The sequence below is a fragment of the Phyllopteryx taeniolatus genome, chromosome 12 (assembly GCF_024500385.1).
Source record: "Phyllopteryx taeniolatus isolate TA_2022b chromosome 12, UOR_Ptae_1.2, whole genome shotgun sequence".
Lineage (NCBI taxonomy): Eukaryota > Metazoa > Chordata > Actinopteri > Syngnathiformes > Syngnathidae > Phyllopteryx > Phyllopteryx taeniolatus.
Window position 1 is genome coordinate 4,375,384 of NC_084513.1, and position 20,376 is coordinate 4,395,759.

Here is a 20,376-nt window from a genome sequence, read left to right on the forward strand (position 1 = left end):
TTCACCACACATTTAAGGATTCTTGATCGTAAATATCGAACCGTTTTAACATTCATGATTCTCAGCTCGGACAATTTTCCAGGCAGATTGGGGTGGAAAAGTCACTCTTCAAACACCCCACACAACATGATGATAAAAATCAGTTGACCACACAATCAAGATTTGTGATCATAAATATTGAACAGGTTTGACATTTACAATTGTCAGCTGCGACAGTTTCCTAGGCAGAACGGGGATGAAAAGTCACTCTTAACACACATTACACTCCAGGCTAATTGCGCTTAACTCTACACCACAGGATAATCGCTTTTTAAAAACCCAACACCACAGGATAGTCACTTCCAACACCCCCTCCACACCACAGTAGAATCACTCTTAACAAACTGGATACCACAGAATAATTGCGCTGAACAAACCCCATACCAAAAGATAATCACTTAACAGACCCCACACGACAAGATGTTTAAAACTGGCTGACCACACGAATAAGGATTTGCCATCGTAAATATTGAACAGGTTTAATAGCTATGATTGTTGGCCCTGACAGTTTCAAGGCAGATCAGGGAAGAAAAATCACTCTTAGCACCACCCCCCGCACCACAAAATGTTAAAAATGTATTAATCACACACTTAGGGATTTGAAATCCTAAATATTGAACAGGTTTAACATTTACAATTGTCGGGCTTACAGTTTTCCAGAAGATACAGGTACGTGACACACCCAATACCACTGAATAATCGCTTAGGATAATTTTTTAGAGACGTCCGATAATCGTGCCTTTGCTGATTTTGATCACAAGGGCCAAAAAATACTCAAATAAGTCTGACTGTCGGTAGGTATTATTTCCTGATTAAACATAAATACAAATATTGCGCTTAAATGTGTGCGCTTGCATGCGTGTGCCCCTCTCTTTCTCACACATGCATGCACACACGCACGCACTCACTCGCACACAGAGACACACACACATAGAACTCATGTGGCTGCATTCTGGCAATTGTGTGGCTGTCATTGGTGTAGATGAACGTCTCTCCTCCTGCCCGCCATCGTCTTACATTTTCTGTCCACCTCTCAGCACGAACAATTCTGCTCGGCCAACGAGGTCATCACTCTGCACATTACCACAAACAACTTTCCGTATTTTCATGACCATAAGACGCACCGTATTAAAAAGCGCAGTCTCAGTTATTGGAGGGTAAAACATACGGTTCCATGCATGCACGCTAAAACAATCATTTTAAAAAGGCAGCGGGCCCCTACCGGGGGCTGCTGAAATTATGCAAATTTCCCCATTGTCAGACTAATAAAGGTTATCTTATAGAGATTTATTATATTAATGTACTTTTAAATTATAGGATAATTTTCTCAAGTGACATAGCAGCTGTGACATTAATTTCTGTCCCTGTCATGGCTGTCTGGCGTTGCATATTACTCTATTTTCCTCTATAAACACTAATTTAATTTGCTTGTTATTTTGCGCTTCAAAGTTGGCTAATCACCGCTATAACGCGGTTCCAGCCAGACCAATTTGACAAGTGTACTGTACCACCCAATCACTTATTTTGCTGTATTGTGACTTCATGTGATAGCTTAGATATGAGCGTGGTATTGCCGTCTGTCTCTCGTCTTATCCGCTACCTGTTCTTCATTATTAAGACACTTGTCTAAAAGTATAGTTTATTCGCTGTCATGGAGGCAAAGATTAGGGACGTGCTGCGTTGACAATGGACGCGAGGCGCACGTTCGCCTCCGCGGCTCAGCACCGTATTTAGCCACGTTAGCTGTAGCTCGAAGCTAGCTTGGGTGGCACAAAATAGCATGCAACTCAACTGGATGTTCAGTAGATACATAAAGACCATCTTACCACTTAATATTTTTGCATCAGGAAGCCATGACCACAGATTTTATTTTATTTTATTTTTTTAATTTTTTTTATTTTTTTTTTAGCAGCAACTCCTCTTTGGCCGCTTGGCAACAAGACGTTAATGTGCTTCACCGCTACCAATCAAGCATGAAATGACTTTAACTTGACAATTTTCTGCTATTTTTACGCATCATGTTACAATAACTTTTTGGACAAACATGTAACTTACGTTCAAACTTAGATTCTGTTGACTTTCGTAACCAAATTACTCTGAGATCACTTATGTAAAAACCTTAGCCATCTTTCAAAGGGGAACTAAACCCAAGATGTCCAAGCTTTCTGTTATATTTTAAATGTGCATGTCTTCTTTATCTGATGCTGTTTACTTGAATCTATGAAGTATTTATAAAAAAAAACAAAAAACTTTGAAATATCGCACCTACCCCTATTCCTTATGGAGGCAGCCATGTGTAGGTCTTTTTCTTGCAAAAATGTGACGTGTATAAGCCTTTTCCTGCCCGCTTTATTTACAAGAAAACCATACAGAGGTAGTAAATATTCAGCAACAACGTTAAGTGCCTTAACTTGTCCAACTTCTGACGTTTTGGAATTTCTCTCATAATCCCCATTTATTGACGTGACATTCACAGTCTAATTTTGTATCTTCTACTCAAAAGCAGTGCTGCTCTCGAATCTGAAGCAATGCAACACCGCCATCTGCAGTGATCTGCTGGTCATTATGGTGGTTTACAAACTTGAATTTCACAGACAACCTGCACAAGACCCTCTTCCATGCCTAGTCATCGAAAAACATACTTTACGTTTGTTTACATGGGTGGCAGTAAACGATTGGAATCCAGTTGACGAATATGCAGGTCCAGGGGAGTGGAGTTAACATTAACTTAGCATGTCATTTCTTTGTTTTTCGTTTTTAATACATTTTCAAAAGCTTTAAAAATGTTTTTCATGTACGTAGTTAATGTGGGGGTTTGGGTGCAGAATTTTGTGTGAAAAATGAATTTATTCCATTTTGGAATATCGGCTGTAATAGAAACTTTCCTGATGCACTTTATCTTCAGAAAGAGTTGTGAGTAGTTGAGTGCTATGGAACTTTTTAGGAACGATTGCTCCACGTCTTTGCGAGCACGCTATTGATTTTGACCACCGTCCAATGTTGTAGCGTGCTAGTCAAGAAGGAAGTGCTCTTTGGCCGCAATCTGCATGATCACACGCCTGGCAGCCTCGTCCCTCCTCCAGCACGCGGGTTGATTTATAGCCTGCAGAAGCGCAGAAGAAAGGAGGCGCTCAACTGTTTTGACAAGGGCAATTTAGCACCTTTGGAAATGTACCAATTTACTTCTACCCAGCAGTGGCGGAGGGTGTCGCCATCAAACGGCCATACATCTCCACCAGCGACATCTTTTCGAGGCCGTGCGCAACAAACATTGTGAGCGTTTGGCGGGCTCATGCTCTTAAATGCCTTGGATGCTAGTGTGGTGTTTTTGCAAAGATTACTGAAAAGAACAAATGTGCGGACGCTCACGTTCTGGCAGCATCCTTCATGAAAACATTTTTAGCCCCTGGACTCTAATGCTACGCAGATTTACCACAAGATTACATTTAGGTAGCCTTTATGTACAGCTGTGGACCTTACTATATACAGTTACAGCTGAGTGCAAACAGACACATTGTGCAGTCGTGCCTTGATACAAGTTGAAGTTATTTCTTGACCATGCTCATAACTCAAAACCCTGTTGCAAATCATCCTGCATTTAATCTGTTCCAGCCCACAAAAAAATTCCAACCAAAAAATGTTGCAGTGGTTTTAATGAAAAAAATGCAACTCTATAATACAGTATAAAAACATAGTCATGACATACATACATACAAGGCCTTCACAAAAAAACTGAAAATGTGGCTAGTTAACACCTATAGCTGCCAACACTAAAAGACAAGTATGTTATGTTGTCTTTTTGTTATGATCAAAAAAATTCTCTCTTAATAGTATAGTTTGATTATGTATCCTGTATTATATTGTCTTGTAGATGTATTTTACTGCTTTTTTACATCATGGCCAGGGGACTACAGATGAAAACTAGCCTTCTGGCTAATTCTGGCTTTTTTAACCATGTGTACTTCATGTGTTTTATGAAATTGCATTGTCCCCTTTCAAAAATAAACTGAAACTGAAACATAATTACAAACCCCAATTCCAATGAAGTTTGGAGGTGTAAAACTTCAATAAAAACAGTACAATGATTTGCAAATCATTTAAAACTATATTCAATTGAATACTCAAAAAACACAAGGTTTGTAGTGTTCAAACTGATAAAGGGGCAACAGAAGACTGGGAAAATTGATGAATGCTCAAAAAAATAAAAACAACTGTTTGGAACATTATGCATGTCAACAGGTTAACTGAAAACAGGTGAGTATCATGATTGGGTATAAAAGGAGCATCCCTGAAAAGCTCAGCTAGGATACGGCGAGGTTCACCACTTTGTAAACAACTGCGTTAGAAAATAGTCGCAACATTTTAAGTTAACATTTCTCAGCGCACAATTGCAACGGATTTAGGGATTTCATCATCTACGGTCTATAATATCATCAGAAGATTCAGAGAATCTGGAGAAATCTCTGCACGTACAGTAAGCGGCAAGGCTGAAAACCAGCACTGAATGCCCATGACCATCGATCCCTCATGCAGCACTGCATTAAAAACCGATGATTGTATCAAGGATAATGCAACATGGGCTCAGGAAAACATCCGAAAACCATGGTCAGTTAACACAGTTTGTCGTTACATCTAAAAATGCAAGTTAAAACTCTACCATGCAAAGAGAGAGCCATAAATCAACAACATCCTGAAACGCCACTGGCTTCTCTGGGCCCGAGCTCATCTGAGATGGACTGACGCAAAGTGGAAAAGTGTGCTGTGGTCTGTCGAGTCCGCATTTCAAATTGTTTTTGGAAATCATGGATGTCATGTTCTCCGGCCGAAGAGGAAAGGACCATCCGGATTGTTAACAGCTCAAAGTTCAAAAGCCAGCATTTGTGATGGTATGGGGGGAGTTGGTGTTAGTGCCCATAGTATGGGTAACTTGCACATCTGTGAAGGCACCATTAATGCTGAAAAGTACATACAGGTCTTAGAGCAACATATGCTTCCATCTAAGCAGTCTTTTTCAGGGATGTCCCTGCTTATTTAAGTAAGACAACGCCAAGCCACATTCTGCACGTGTTACAACAGCCTGTATTTGTAATAAAAGAGTGCAAGTACTAGACTGCCCTGCCAGCAGTCCCGCCCAACCTTTCTCCCATTGAAAAAGCACAAAACGCAACAACGGAGATTCAAGACTGTTGAGCAACTCAAATTGTGCATCAACCAAGAATGGGAACGAATTCCACCTACAAAGCTTCAGCAATTGGTGGCCTCAGTTCCCACGCTAATTGTGTGTTGTTAAAATGAAAGATGATGTAATTGTTCGCAAAAAATAATAGTTTATCAGTTTGAACATTAAATATCTTGTCTTTGTAGTGCGTTCAATTGAATATATGTGAACAAGGATTTGCAAATAATTCTGTTTTTATTTACGTTTTATACAATGTCCCAACTTCATTGGTATAAAAAAAATAGATAACAGTTTTTTCCACATTTGTTACAACTCAATGGACATTGTCTTGCACCTTCTAGTGTGTGATCCTCGGCCACCTGGGGGCAGTCTAATAACATTGAAAGAAAAAAAATAGTGACGCACCGAATTTTCAGCCACTGAACATTTTCAGCCCAAAATTGCCCAAAAGTCTATTTTCAGTTTTGGACTGAAATACATTTTTCTCCGAAATGAAATGGCAGAAACAAGATGATGTTATGACACAAGCAAAAACAACCAGCGTGTGGTCGTGTACACTATATTGTTAAAAAAAACAAAAAAACTGCGCATCCACATTGAACATTCACCCACCCTCTCTGCTTTCCCCTTTTCGGGTATTAAGGGGATTGCTTGTTGCCGATGCAGAGCTGTGAAGGCGAACATTCGCTTCACGCCCGTTGTCAACCCAGCATATGTCACTAATGATCTTATCCATTGAAAAAGCTACATCCCTGACAAGTAATGCTAATTGTTAAGCTATCGTGACATGAAGTTGCAAAAACACCAAAATAAGTGATTGGGGGATACAGTAGACTTGTAGCATAGGTCTGGCTGGAACCGTGTTATAGCGCAAATTAGCCAACTTTGAAGAGCAAAATAACAGGAAAATTAATCAGTGTCTCGAGAGAAAATACTGGAGTGCACAGTAACGCTAGACAACCGGAAATGAATTAGTCACCGCTGGTCTGCTACATCACTTGAGAAAAGGGGCCTATAAGTTTAAAAGTACATTAATAAAATAAATCTTTATAAGCTTTATTAGTCCCACGATGGGGAAATTTGCGTTGTTTCAGCAGCAATGCTGGATACAGGAAATACCAAAATAGCATGCAAGAGAATACATTTGGCTGCAAATGTGTCTTCCATTATGTGGTTGATGCAAGAAATACATTAAAATAACAAATATTGAAGCTATAATTTATCAACAATGACAAGTATAGAGTAATAATTACTGTATGTTGTGCAGTTGAATAGCATGCAGAATTATATTTATCCTATTTTTTTACATGTCATACTGAAGTAACTGTCCCATGGTAATATTCTTTACATAATTTAAAAAAATATGTAAATTCAGACAAATTGTTCTGGAAGGGAATTAAGTTGGCAGCTCTGCAGTCAAAGCCGTAAATGCAATTTCACTAATAATTGGCATCGTAATTTCTTTCGGTGTTTCGACTTTGTTTCTTTCTTTTTTTTGTTTTTGTTTCGGCCAAGAATTTTCATTTCGGTGCATCACTGCAAAAACTATTTTGGGGAAAAAAGTCTAACAATACACATGCAGGTCCTGGAAGCACTTCAGCCCAAAGAAACACTCTAAAATGAAGAAGACTGTTGGGAATAAATTAATACAATTACATGAAACAAATACAGTGATGCCTTGAGCCTTCCATGACCATGCCCGTAACTCAAAACACCCCATTGAAATTACAAGAAACGCCATAAATTTGTTCCAGCCTCTCGCCAGAAAAAACACATTTTTGTGTGTTTTTCAATAGGGAGAAACAGCGCTCTATAATATTCTACTTTATATAAACATACAGTAATGACATGATTAGTGTTAAGAAACATTTTTGCCATGTTTTGCTGCAGTTCAATAGACATTGTGCTGTTCCTTCTGGTGTGTGCACCTTGGGAACCTGGAGGCAGTATAATACAGCCATCGAGACATTCACAGCAACAGCTCGTATCTCATAAAACGTGTAAATCGGGTCAGTCATCTCAAAGTCCCACTGTACTTGATGTACACACGGGTAAACCACTACGTCGCTATAGAAACCTCAGTGATGGCATCGGTTCATGTAAAAAAAAAAAAAAAAAAAAACCTGAAACTTTATATTTCTGTATCTGTTCACACTCTCTGTACATTTTCACATTCTTTCTGCTCTGATCAAGTGAGACATTCTGCTGTAACGTTACGTGCATCTTTAGGGTGTGGCCACTGCAAAAAGATTAAACCAGACTATGAAGAAGCTTCCCAAATACTCAACAAAGATCCAAAGGTGAGTTTTTTTTTGTTTTTTTGGGGAGAGGGGGTGGGGTGGTTGGGCGGCGTGTAATGTGGTCCTGATTAGTTCCTTGCCTCCCCACTATTCTCTCTTGATTCTAATCCTTGCCTTGAAATGTGCCTTGGCAGAGTCCGGGCGTGTTGGCAGCAGTGGACGCCACCATACACAAGGCTGTGGGGGATCGCTTCAAAATTTCCGGCTTTCCCACCCTGAAGTACTTTGAGAAAGGACAGGAGATGTACACACTGCCGCATGTACGCACAAAAGACAAGATCATCGACTTTATGCACAAGTGAGATGCAGTATTTTTTTTTATAAATCTGCCAGTATGACCTTACACTCGCATATTTATAGTCTACTTTTGGTAAACGTCCTCCCAGTAGAGGAGAGTCATGGGTGGAGAGGCTTAATTCGGAAATGTACAGGAAGTATGATAACATCACTGGTGACTACAGGCTCCATTAAGGCAAAACAAGACTATGACACACTCCTATTTTAGCACAAGAGTTTCTTTGTTTAAAATCTTAACCATATTCAACGAAGTGACTGTGGAACTTTTGTGGGATTTATGTTAGTTTTGTTTTAACTTGCACAACTTTTTAAGCATTTAAAAACAGAAAAAAAAACAGCTTATAAACATTTAAAGCAAAGAAAAAAATAAAAGTACAATTAAAACAGCATACAGTGCAAGAAATATAATTTAAAAGTGGAAATGCTCTAAATTATGGAGGATTTTTGAGACGTTTGAAGTGTTCGTTCTGTGTTTTCGAAAATTCCACAAAGATGCTGCCACTTGTCACTTTGCTAATGTCAGCTATGATTTAATTGACACAACTTTTTACAGATTCATTGTAGTCGTATTTTAAACTCGGCAACTTTTGGGGTATTTACAGTCCTCTTATTTTAACCTTTACAACTTTTGGGGATTTAAGTTATTCTTATTTTACCCAGTGAGACTTTTTCGGGATTCACAAGTATTCTATTTTAACCTGTATGCTTTGGGTAGGTCTTGGGTGTAAAGTAGCGTCATATTTTAAACTGAAACTCTTACAGGATTTCAGTTAGTTTTACTGTTATCCTTATTACTTTGGGGAATTTACAGAAGTCTTAGTTTTCTCTAGTGCATCCTTTTGGGCCTTTTAGGTAGTTTTAAAGGTAGTACAGATAGGGAATTATGTCTTATTTTATGATGTGCAACTTTTGGGGATTAAGGTAATCTTCTTTTAACTTGTGCAATGTTTGAGATTTACGGTAGTCTTATTTTTACCTGTGCAACTTTGTAGGATTTAAGTTATTCTTATTTTACCCCATGTGACTTTTTAAGGATTCACAGTATTCTTATTTTAACCTGCATGTTTTTGGGAGGGATGGATGTGAGGTAGTCGTATTTCAGCTGAAACTCTTAAAAGAATGTCAGTTACTTATTTTTTATAATCTGTATTACTTTGGGGGATTTACAGAAATCTTATTTTTATCTAGTGCAAATTTGAGGTCATTTTAAAGGTAGGACAGGTACTCTTTGAGGGAATTACGGTCCTCTTATTGTATGCCGTGCAACCGTTCGGGGATATATAGTTGTCTTGTTTTAACCTGCGCAATTTTTGTGGGATTTACAATTGTCCTTTTGTAACCTGTGTAATTCTTTGTAGGATTTATAGTAGTCTTTAAAATGTGAACAATATACTATATCTCACGACTCTCCATGCTCCAGTCCACAGGCTCCACCGCCACCAGAGCAGTCCTGGGAGGACAAGCCCTCCAGCGTCCTCCACCTTGGCTTAGAGGACTTCCGAGAGGCCCTGAAGAAGAAGAAACACTGTCTGGTCATGTTCTACGCTCCATGTAAGACTCCAACTTGGGGTCAACATTAAATCTTCGTCTTGAGAATGACACACACCAAAATCGGAATATTTGGGCTGTCGTTGTTAAAGTGTGAGATCTCAGGCCTCCTCTGGGATCAGCTCTGATCATTTCCTGGGTTTTAACCAGCTCGCATATGTAAGTCCTAGCCAGTCGTGAAAAAGTGTCCTCATCTTGCGGCATTAAGACTCCACCTAAGCCCCAGGGAGATGGAGAATATCCAAAAAGTGTGGCGAAAGAAGGAAAACATCAGAGGACCACCTGTTTTTAAGACATCCTTATGAACATGGAAGTGTGTAACATAGTTTTCCAGTCATGGAAAGATCTTAATTAAGAGGATGAGTCATCCTGTCAGTCTGTTGGAAAAAGAAATCTTGGCAGCTGAAGAACCAGCGATCTTCAAGTATGTTACCTCCTTTTTGCTTTAAAGTAACAATACTCGGAAAACCCCAAGTTATACTTAAAGCCATACATGTTTTTAATGCATGGCCAAAATGTCCACTAGGGGACACTGCAGAGCACAAGAGTTTAGCTACATGAACAGGTGATTAATCCAAATTTGATTTTTTTTTGTGATGAGTGGGTAGGTAAGGGTATGTATAAAAGTTGCTCTGATTTAAATAAGACTACCTTAAATCCCTCAAAAAGTAATTTCGGTTCAAATTTGACTACTGCAAATCCCTGAAAAGTTGCAAAGGGTATCATAAGAAAACCGTAAATCCTTAAAACCTGTCTAGATTATAATAAGGCTACTTCAAATCCCCCAAAAATTGCACACCTTAAAATTTGCTCTGGTTAAAATTCAGCTACCTTTAATCCTCGAAGTTGTACAGGATAAAATTATACTACCATAAACTCACTGGAAAATTGCACATCTTAAATTAAGACTTTCTTTCATCCCCAACAGGTTGCACGGGTTAAAACAAGACAAATCCCCATAAAAGGTTGCAGAGGTTAAAATACAACTTCCGTGAATCTCCCAAAAGTTGGATATGTTAAAATACGACAACCTTAAATCCCTAAAAAGTCCCTAGATGAATCAAATCATTTTTGTTGTGGTGACATTATAGTAATATGTTGTCTGTGAATAGAGTCAAAATAACTTGAGTTCATGACATCAATAAAAAGATTGACCGTGCGGTTAGACAGCAATGAATCCTCTGTAAGACCAAGTAAGCATTCTGAGTAGCAGCGTAGCGTTGACAGTTGTGTGTTGTGGACCAGTGTGACACTTTTGTTGTCATTCTCCTTGGCAGGGTGTCCGCACTGTAAAAACGCCGTCCCTTACTTCATGACTGCGGCGGAAGTCTTCAAAGAGGACCGCAAGGTGAGTCCTCATTGATGCGCTTCATCTTCAACAGTGCATCGTTGGAAACTACAAATACACAATAACAAACATGAATTTAAATTAAGAACTCTCCAAAAGTGAGCTATATTATTTGTGTAACGGTAGATTTTTGTATTATTCAGCCACATTAAATTGTAGGTGGTCTGGTTTAATAATAATAAAACAATAATATGAATGAATTAAATATATATCTAGAATAATCATAAAATATAAATTTGTGAAAAAAATCACAATAAAATTAATAAATGAAATAGATAAATACAATAGTTAAAAATTAATCACTTATTTTATGAAATTTTATTTTTAAGACAAAAACAAAGGAGAAAACAAAATTGTATTGTATTTTCTGACAAAATGTGAAAAGATCAAGTCTGATACAATAAAAAAAGTAATTTCCTTCGTGAATTTTTTTTTTAACTAAAAAGCACAAAGATTAAAACCCTGATGGCAGTCTAGTGTAATAATTACACACTTTAGTTTGTTAAAGTGCGATTTTTATTTTCTTATTTTCATTGAAATAAATAATATAAAAAACATTTTTTTTAATTTCCTGGTGCCAAGTGCACATATGGACACCCTTATGCTTGGGCGTGGTGTTCGTTCTGGTCAATCTTTGATGAGCACAGAAGTCCAATAACAGAACACCGCACGGGTTCTGATCGGGAGGGCAGTTCCTCCCAATCACGCCCTTCCAGGTCTCACTGTCATTGCCCACTTGAGCATTGAAGTCACCCAGCAGAGCGATGGAGTCCCCTGCGGGAGCGGTCTCCAGCACCCCCTCCAAAGACTCCAAAAAGGGTGGGTACTCTGAACTGCTGTCTTCTTCTTCTTCTTGGTGCCTAGGCACAAATAACAGTCAGGACTCGTCCCCCCCACCGGAAGGTGAAGGGAGGCTACCCTCTCGTCCGCCGGGGTGAACCCCAATGTACAGGCACCAAGCCGGGGGGAAATAAGTATACCCACATCTGCTCGGCACTTCACACGGTGGGCAACTCCAGAGTGGAAGAGAGTCAAAACCCCTTTCAAGTGGACTGGTAACAGAGCCCAAGCGGTGTGTGGAGGCAAGCCAGACTATATCTAGTTGGAACTTCGCAACCTCACATACCAGCTCGGTCTCCTTCCCTGCCAGAGAGGTGACATTCCACGTCCCTAGTGTCAGCTTCTGTAGCTGAGGATCGGATCGCTAAGGTCCCCGCCTTTGGCCACCGCCCAGCTCACACTTGCACCCGACCCCTATGGCCCCTCCCACAGGTGGTGAGCCCATGGGAATGGGGGCCCACGTTACCCTTTCGGGCTGTGCCCCGCCAGCACCCACGGGGGCAGGCCCGGCCACCAGGCGCTCGCCTTCGAGCCCAACCTCCAGGCCTGGCTTCAGAGGGGGGCTCCGGTGACCCGAGTCCGGGCAAGGGAAAATGTGATCCAATAATTTTACTCATCATAGGGATCTTTGGAGATGTGCTTTGTCTAGTCCCTCACCTAGGACCTGTTTGCCATGGGTGACCCTGCCAGGGACATAAAGCCCCACACAACTTCATTGGGACACATAGACCCCTCCACGACGATAAGGTGACGACTCAAGGAGGGGTTAAAAAAAAATTATAATACAATAATAAAACACACATAAATATGAATCTTTAAAAATTCTAAACAAGTTTAACTCACAAATGAGCAATTAAAAATATACTTGCATGATTAATGATGCCTTTATTGGCTATAAATAAAAGGTATTTTTGTTGTAGTTATTTTAATTATTTATAGTGAAGGTAAGCGGTTAGGAGAATGGATGGATTATTATTATTGGCTTCCTTAATTGAGGTGATGTGATACATCATTTCAAAAAGGCTGCTTTCCAAGGACGTTACAGTACTTTGGATGCTAATTGGACTTCTCATGTCACCTCACGAAGTATCTGCAGACAAATACTGCACACTCACCCTTTTGTTTTTGTCTTTAATGGAGGTAAGTTCAAAAGTTTAGCAAGCGCTCTTGCATCACGGCTAATATTTCTGGCCGCGTGTCAGCAAAGAATCCGACAAATCCAATCAAATCACGGGAGGTGAGTCACGCATTCAGGCAGTCACGGGAAGACACCTTCGTCCTCCATCATCACATAATCGCTTCTGACTCACACATTGTGAATGTGTCAAATTCCACTTGCATCAGGATGCTTTCGTCATAGTGCTCAACCTTTCTCATTTGCGCGGAATTGCTTTTAAATAGTTATCAGATGGTGTCTTAGTCAGGCTCATTTCTGAGGCAATCTACCGCAACACGTCTAAGTAAACTCGCAACACAACACGCTTTGAGTCTCATGTCATTGTTGTCACTGTTACAGGTTGTTAGGTCACTCCTGGCAAAAACACTGCACCACCACATCAGCCAGGCGTAGACGCCCTGCACGTCCCAAAACATCCACTGACAAACATAACAGAAAGAGAAACACTAGTTTTTATTTCAAAAGAAGAACTGTAACCTTGGTGTTTTTTGTTAAAGTTTTTGTTAAACGGTTTTGCCTTCAGTTCCTGGTGAGGTTCTCAGTGCAGGGTGCTCAAATTGTCAAAAATCAAATATAGCGGTCTAGGTCAGGAACATTTGATGTACTATGGAAATATTGTACAGGTTAAAATAAGATTACCATAAATCCCCAAAAATCTTGAAATAAGAATACTGTTAATCCCCAAGCAGTTGCACTGGTTAATCTAAGACTAACCTAAATCCCTCGAAGATTCCCTTACCGTACCTACTACCTTTTAATCCTAAAAAGATCTTCATGTTAAAACAAGACTCTCTTAATCCCCCAAAATGTTGAGCAGGTTGAAATAAGACTTCTTACATCCTACAAAAAATGCACAGGTTACAACAAGTCTACCTCAATGTCCCTAAAAAGTCACTCTGGTTAACATGCTATTACTACTAATACTACTAATGCTAATACTATTATAAGTGCCCCAAAAAGTTGTGGATGCTGAAATAAGACTACCTTAATTCCCCCCTTAAAAAAACATGGTTAAAATAAGACTACCATAAATCCTCTAAAAGTTGCACATGCAAAAATAAGACTACTGTAAATCCACAAACGCCCCCCCAAAAAATGCACAGATTAAAATAATTACCATAAATCAACCCCAAAATTTACAACAGGACAATAACCTCAAAATGGAGGTTATGGATGATGGATTTTTGTGCTGTAACGACAGCAGCAGAATTGAATTTAGTAGAAGGACAATATGTCTCCCCTAGTGCTGCCTCCCTCCTGTCACACTTAATGCACTGGACTTGAGCGTATTGATTGCTGTTTGAGCTCAGCCTCCTCTTATGAAGACCATGCTCCTTCCCACTAATCAATGATGACCTCATTCAGCTGCATCATTGGACGCTCGCTGAACTGATATCCCAGACATATATGCAGCTCTCTGATGTACTGTATTTTGTGGTTGTTATTTTTTTTTTCTCTTTCTTTTCAGGGCCGTTACCGATTATTAGTAGTCAAGGAGGCGGTAAAAAGGAAAATATTGGCGTCAAAATTTTAAATAATAAAAACTCCAACACTTGATTTAATTTAAATGCCTTTAAGCACATTTATTAAACAGCTTTTCAAATTATTATTTTTTTTTTTTTTACAAAAAAGGCATCTTTGTTATAAAATTCTAACAAAAAGTCCAGGGAGCTCCCTAGCTCAGCAAGGTCTTACAAAATTAAATGAAAACTTTAACAAATAAACAGCTCCCTACAGTTTTATTTAGATATTTTTAAACCTGTGGGACTGTACTTTTTTTTGTAGATACAGTCAGTTGTTGCTATATGCCAATATTTGCTGATACCCTCTCACCATTACGTGAGCGTGGCCTGCTAATTAGCACAAGCCTGCTATTAGCAACAAGACCACCAATCAAGATGCCTCCCTTTTCCACTGAGGACTATCACGGACTGCTGCAGAGGATGTCAATCCTGGAAACGAAAATTCACCGTCAGTCGGGGAATAAAACCTCTCTACCGATGTCTCAAAATGGTGAGCAGAAGCGTGCTAACAAACAGCCACTTAGCTCAACAAGGCTAAGGACGGATGTGGACTGTGGAAACGGTAATGGACCATCCAGCAGTTCTCCCTGGAATTTACTGGGATGCAAGAAAATAGGATGCAAGTCAATGCAAAACATTGACATGAGACTTACAAATAGATTTTTACAAGACCCTAGCAAAGCATTCTCATCCTCCACCACCACTGAAAGGTATGACACTAAATCATACAAGAAAAAAATGGCACCCCAAACGTTAATAGTTGGTGATGGAGCTGTCAAGGATGGGAAACGTTTTTGCAGTGAGAAGAACACCAAAGTACTGTGTTTTACCAATGACATGGTGTCTGATATCTCAAAGAAGTGTGTAGTGCACTATCCGTGAGTTTCGTTGACAATTTCTGCGTTTTTTGGGAGCGCAGACATCTTTAAAAGGAAGGCAGTTTCTGTCTAAATAGACAAGGGGTTAAGTTATTGACTGCCAACATTTTTTACTGTGTACGTCATTCAGCGGCCCGAAAAGAAAACACTGGCCTTGGTGACACGGCTGAAGGACAAAAAGATGCAGTTGTTCTCATACAATCGGAGGAACAGGAGATAAGGCGACACGGGGCAGCAGACAGATTCATCGGCGCCATCTAAACAATGAGATGAGCCAGCACGTTGAATCTCCCACACCCCTCCCTGCCCCATTGGAGCAAAGCCCAACGCAAAACTCACTCTCTACTAGCCTAAATTCTCTGCTAGGTGCGACGGACAGAATGAAAACGATTGTCAATATTGGAATCCAACGCACACCACGCCAAGATCTTCCTCGCCTGAAACCACCGCCCACTAAGATGCGAAGTGCCCCTCCTCCACCCATGAAGAACCTTATCTGCGAATCTGACTATCTGCGGGGTCTTTTCCAGAATAAGTCAGACCCCTATGGAGATCAGGGATTTTTTATCCCTGTAATTACAAGGGACAGAAAGTTGGTCAAAGAAATATGGCACAAAAAAAGTAGGTCTACAAACGACAGACTAGCTCTTTTCAATATCAGGTCACTGTGTAATAAATCAATGTTGATTAATGGCGTCATTACAACCTATGAGCTGGACTTTTTGTTACGAAATGAAACGTGGTTAACAGAAAGTAGCTGTACTACCATTTTAAATGAGGCAACACCGGCAAATTTGTATTTTATGAACAAGTGTCGAATCGGGAAAAAAGGCGGTGGTGTATTGCTGTTATTTTTAAGTCATTATTTCAGTGTAAAGAAATTATACTGGGTGATTTTAGCTGTTTTGAATATCTCGTTTTTTTTAGTTAAAGGTGACCCAAAGGTTATTGTTTTAATCATTTACAGGCCTCCAAGATACAATAGAAAATTTATGGAGGATTTTTCAGAACTGCTGTCAGTTGTTTGTACTAACTACAACTATTTTGTCATAACGGGAGACTTTAACATTCATGTTGACAATAACATGGGGAAAAAAATCAAAAGAACTCTCTGCTATACTTGACACATTTGACCTCATTTGACATTTTAAGAGTCTAACCCATACTCAAGGTCACCTCTTAGACCTGGTCATCTCTAAGGATGTTGAAATTCTAGCAATTGCTATTTAGGATATGGCTATTTCTAACTTTTCACCCATTTCCAAATATTTAAAAAATAAAAACATTTTTAAGACTTTTTTTTTCTTTGATGCCAAATTGCATAGATTAGTCACAAAATGTGGCCATATGAGTTGTGACCAAGAAACGAGACTCATCTTCCATATTATGTCTGCCCAATTCAAAATATAACTATGAAAAATGGGTATCTCTAATTTTGTGATTTTTATTTTTATTTTTATTCCCCCCAAAATCAAATTGGAAAGAAAATCCTTTTTTGCGGATACAAAGAGCAGACTATATACCCAAAAAAAACCGGGGTAGCGATCATAGACGTGCTGTTGCATGAAACTTAATCTACACTTTATCTTCTTTTTTTAAGACTGAAATGATTCCAAACTTTGGACATTTTTGTCTTTTACACATTCTTTCCTCCTGACTCTGCACCATCACGCCAACTTATTTCTATGCGAGTCTGCAGTAATATTAGTCCGTGTGGAGAAATCACTGCGAAGCTTCTGCTGCTTTTTTGGGAGTATGGTCAAGGCCTTTTCACATCACACTTGGCGATGCAAATGCTGTCCTCGACTTTCCCATTCATTGTGTTTGTGCTGAGGGGTGCAGTTTGCTGTGTTACGGAACGGCGTGGCAATGCAGAGAGAGGCTGACGCTCTGCGGCGTGCCCTCGAATAGAAAAATGTGCTCTTCTAGAGCGGTGTCACGGTGACGTCAGAAAGCTCCTTCAACAGAAGAAGGGTTGGCAGAGTGATTTCTGTGTGCTTTTTTGGCAGACTTGTACTGGGAAAATGGTGGAAACTCTGATAAAGCCAGTGTCTTTGTGTCCCAACTTTTGAGATACAAGATAAAATACTAGACTTTACACCGATCTGCTCGCAAGCAGGCAACAAAACGTTACGTAGCCTATCAAGCTAGTGCTAGCACTAACGATTGTAAGCGAACATGCAGGCGTTCTGTCGAACCATGCTCTAAAGCAGGGGTGTCAAACTCATTTTAGTTCGCAGGCCACATTTACCCCAATTAGAGCTCAAGCGGGCCGGACCACAATATTTGTGGCTTAAAAATCCATTACTTGTATTGAAAAGTAGCAGTGAATGTGTTCTCCATCCCCACGGGCGGTATCGGACCCCCTGATGGGCCGGTTCTGGCCCGTGTGCCGTATGTTTGACACCACTGCTCTAAAGTTTTGGTGTGTGTGAAGTAATTTAATTACGATAAGTTAGTACCCATTATTTCTGTCATGTTGTAATGTTGGTTTGACCTGAATGATTATAATGCATGAGCTGACTAGAGCAGTGATTTCCAACCTTTATGGAGCCAAGGCACATATTTTCTTCTTCTTTTCCTTTCAGCTTGTCCCGTTAGGGGTCGCCACAGCGCGTCATCCTTTTCCATGTAAGCGTATCTCCTGCATCCTCCTCTCAAACACCAACTACCATCATGTCTTCCCTCACGACATCCATCAACCTTCTCTTTGGTCTTCCTCTAGCTCTCTTGCCTGGCAGCTCCATCCTCATCATCCTTCTACCAATATACTCACTATTTCTCCTCTGGACGTGTCCAAACCATTGAAGTCTGCTCTCTCAAACTTTGTCTCCAAAACATCGAACCTTGGCTGTCCCTCTGATGAGCTCATTTCTAATTTTATCCAACCTGGTCACTCCAAGAGCGAACCGCAACATCTTCATTTCCGCCACTTCCAGATCTGCTTCCTGTTGTCTCTTCAGTGCCACTGTCTCTAATCCGTACATCATGGCTGGCCTCACCACTGTTTTATAAACTTTGCCCTTCATCCTAATAGATACTCTTCTGTCACATAACACACCTGACACCTTCCTCCACCCGTTCCAACCTGCTTGGACCCGTTTCTTCACTTCCTGACCACACTCACCATTGCTCTGGACGGTTGACCCCAAGTATTTAAAGTCCTCCACCCTTGCTATCTCTTCTCCCTGTAGCCTCATTTTCCCCCCACCACCCCTCTCATTCATGCACATATATTCTGTTTTACTTCGGCTAATCTTCATTCCTCTTCTTTCCAGTGCATGCCTCCATCTTTCTAACTGTTCCTCCAGCTGTTCCCTGCTTTCACTGCAGATCACAATGTCATCTGCAAACATCATGGTCCACGGGGATTCCAGTCTAACCTCATCTGTCAGCCTATCCATCACCACTGCAAAAAGGAAGGGGCTCAGGGCTGAACCCTGATGCAGTCCCACGTCCACCTTAAATTCTTCTGTCACACCTACAGCACACTTCACCGCTGTTCTGCTGCCCTCGTACGTGTCCTGTATTATTCTAACATACTTCTCTGCCACTCCAGACGTCCGCATGCAGTACCACAGTTCCTCTCTGGGTACTCTGTCATAGGCTTTCTCTAGATCTACAAAGACACAATGTAGCTCCTTCTTACCTTCTCTGTACTTTTCCATCAACATCCTCAAGGCAAATAATGCATCTGTGGTACTCTTTCTAGGCATGAAACCATACTGTTGCTCGCAAATACTCACTTCTGTCCTGAGTCTAGCCTCCACTACTCTTTCCCATAACTTCATTGTGTGGCTCATCAACTTTATTCCTCTATAGTTGCCACAGCTCTGCACATCACCTTTGTTCTTAAAAATGGGCACCAGTACACTTTTCCTCCATTCCTCAGGGATCTTCTCACTCACTAGAATTCTATTGAACAAGCTGGTCAAAAACTCCACAGCCGCCTCTCCTAGATGCTTCCATACCTCCACAGGAATGTCATCAGGACCAACTGCCTTTCCATTTTGCATCCTCTTTAATGCCTTTCTAACTTCCCCCTTACTAATCATTGCCACTTCCTGGTCCACAACACTTGCCTCGTCGACTCTCCCTTCTCTATCATTTTCCTCATTCATCAACTCCTCGAAGTATTCTTTCCATCTAGCTAGCACACTGCTGGCACCAGTCAACATATTTCCATCTCTATCCTTAATCACCCTAACCTGCTGCACATCCTTCCCATCTCTATCCCTCTGTCTGGCCAGCCTGTATAGATCCTTTTCTCCTTCTTTAGTGTCCAACCTGCCATACATGTCATCATATGCCTCTTGTTTTGCCTTTGCCACCTCTACCTTTGCCCTGTGTCGCATCTCAATGTATTCCTTTCGCCTCTCCTCGGTCCTCTCAGTGTCCCACTTCTTCTTAGCTAACCTTTTTCCTTGTATGATTTCCTGTACTGTGAGGTTCCACCACCAAGTCTCCTTCTCTCCTTTCCTGCCAGAAGATACACCAAGTACTCTCCTGCCTGCCTCTGATCACCTTGGCGGCAGTGGTCCAGTCTTCTGGAAGCTCCTCCCGTCCACCGAGAGCCTGTCTCACCTCTTCCCGAAAAGCTGCACAACACTCGTCCTGTCTCAGCTTCCACCACATGGTTCTCTTCTCTGCCTTTGTCTTCCTAATTTTCCTCCCCACCACCAGAGTCATCTTACACACCACCATCCTATGCTGTCTAGCCACACTCTCCCCTACCACTACCTTACAGTTGGTAACCTCCTTCAGATTACATTGTCTGCACAAGATGTAATCCACCTGTGTGCTTCTACCTCCGCTCTTGTAGGTCACCCTATGTTCATGCCTCTTCTGGACAAAAGTGTTCACTACAGCCATTTGCATCCTTGTTGCAAAGTCTACCACCATCTGTCCCTCCAAGTTCCTTTCCTGGATGCCATACTTACCCATCACTTCTTCATCACCCCTATTACCTTCACCAACATGTCCATTACAATCTGCACCAATTACGACTCTCTCTCTGTCTGGGATGCTCAGAACTACATCATCTAGCTCCTTCCAGAATTTCTCTTTCACCTCTTGGTCACATCCTACCTGTGGGGCGTAGCCACTAATCACATTACACATAACACCCTCAATTTCAAATTTCAGCCTCATCACTCGATCTGATACTCTTTTCACCTCCAAGACATTCTTAGCCAACTCTTCTTTTAAAATAACCCCGACTCCATTTCTCTTCCCATCTACACCATG

At 40.7% G+C, this 20,376-nt stretch overlaps 1 protein-coding gene across 2 annotated transcripts in view; it reads left to right on the top strand.

The window, feature by feature from the left end:
* pdia5 (protein disulfide isomerase family A, member 5) overlaps positions 1–20,376 on the top strand; it is a 78,838-nt gene that overhangs the window by 51,364 nt on the left and 7,098 nt on the right. For both annotated transcript variants that reach the window (XM_061791693.1, XM_061791694.1), the window contains 4 exons: positions 7,448–7,518; positions 7,653–7,816; positions 9,236–9,366; positions 10,641–10,711. In XM_061791693.1, the coding sequence (XP_061647677.1) occupies positions 7,448–7,518; positions 7,653–7,816; positions 9,236–9,366; positions 10,641–10,711 (437 nt within the window). The remainder of the gene's footprint in view (positions 1–7,447; positions 7,519–7,652; positions 7,817–9,235; positions 9,367–10,640; positions 10,712–20,376) is intronic.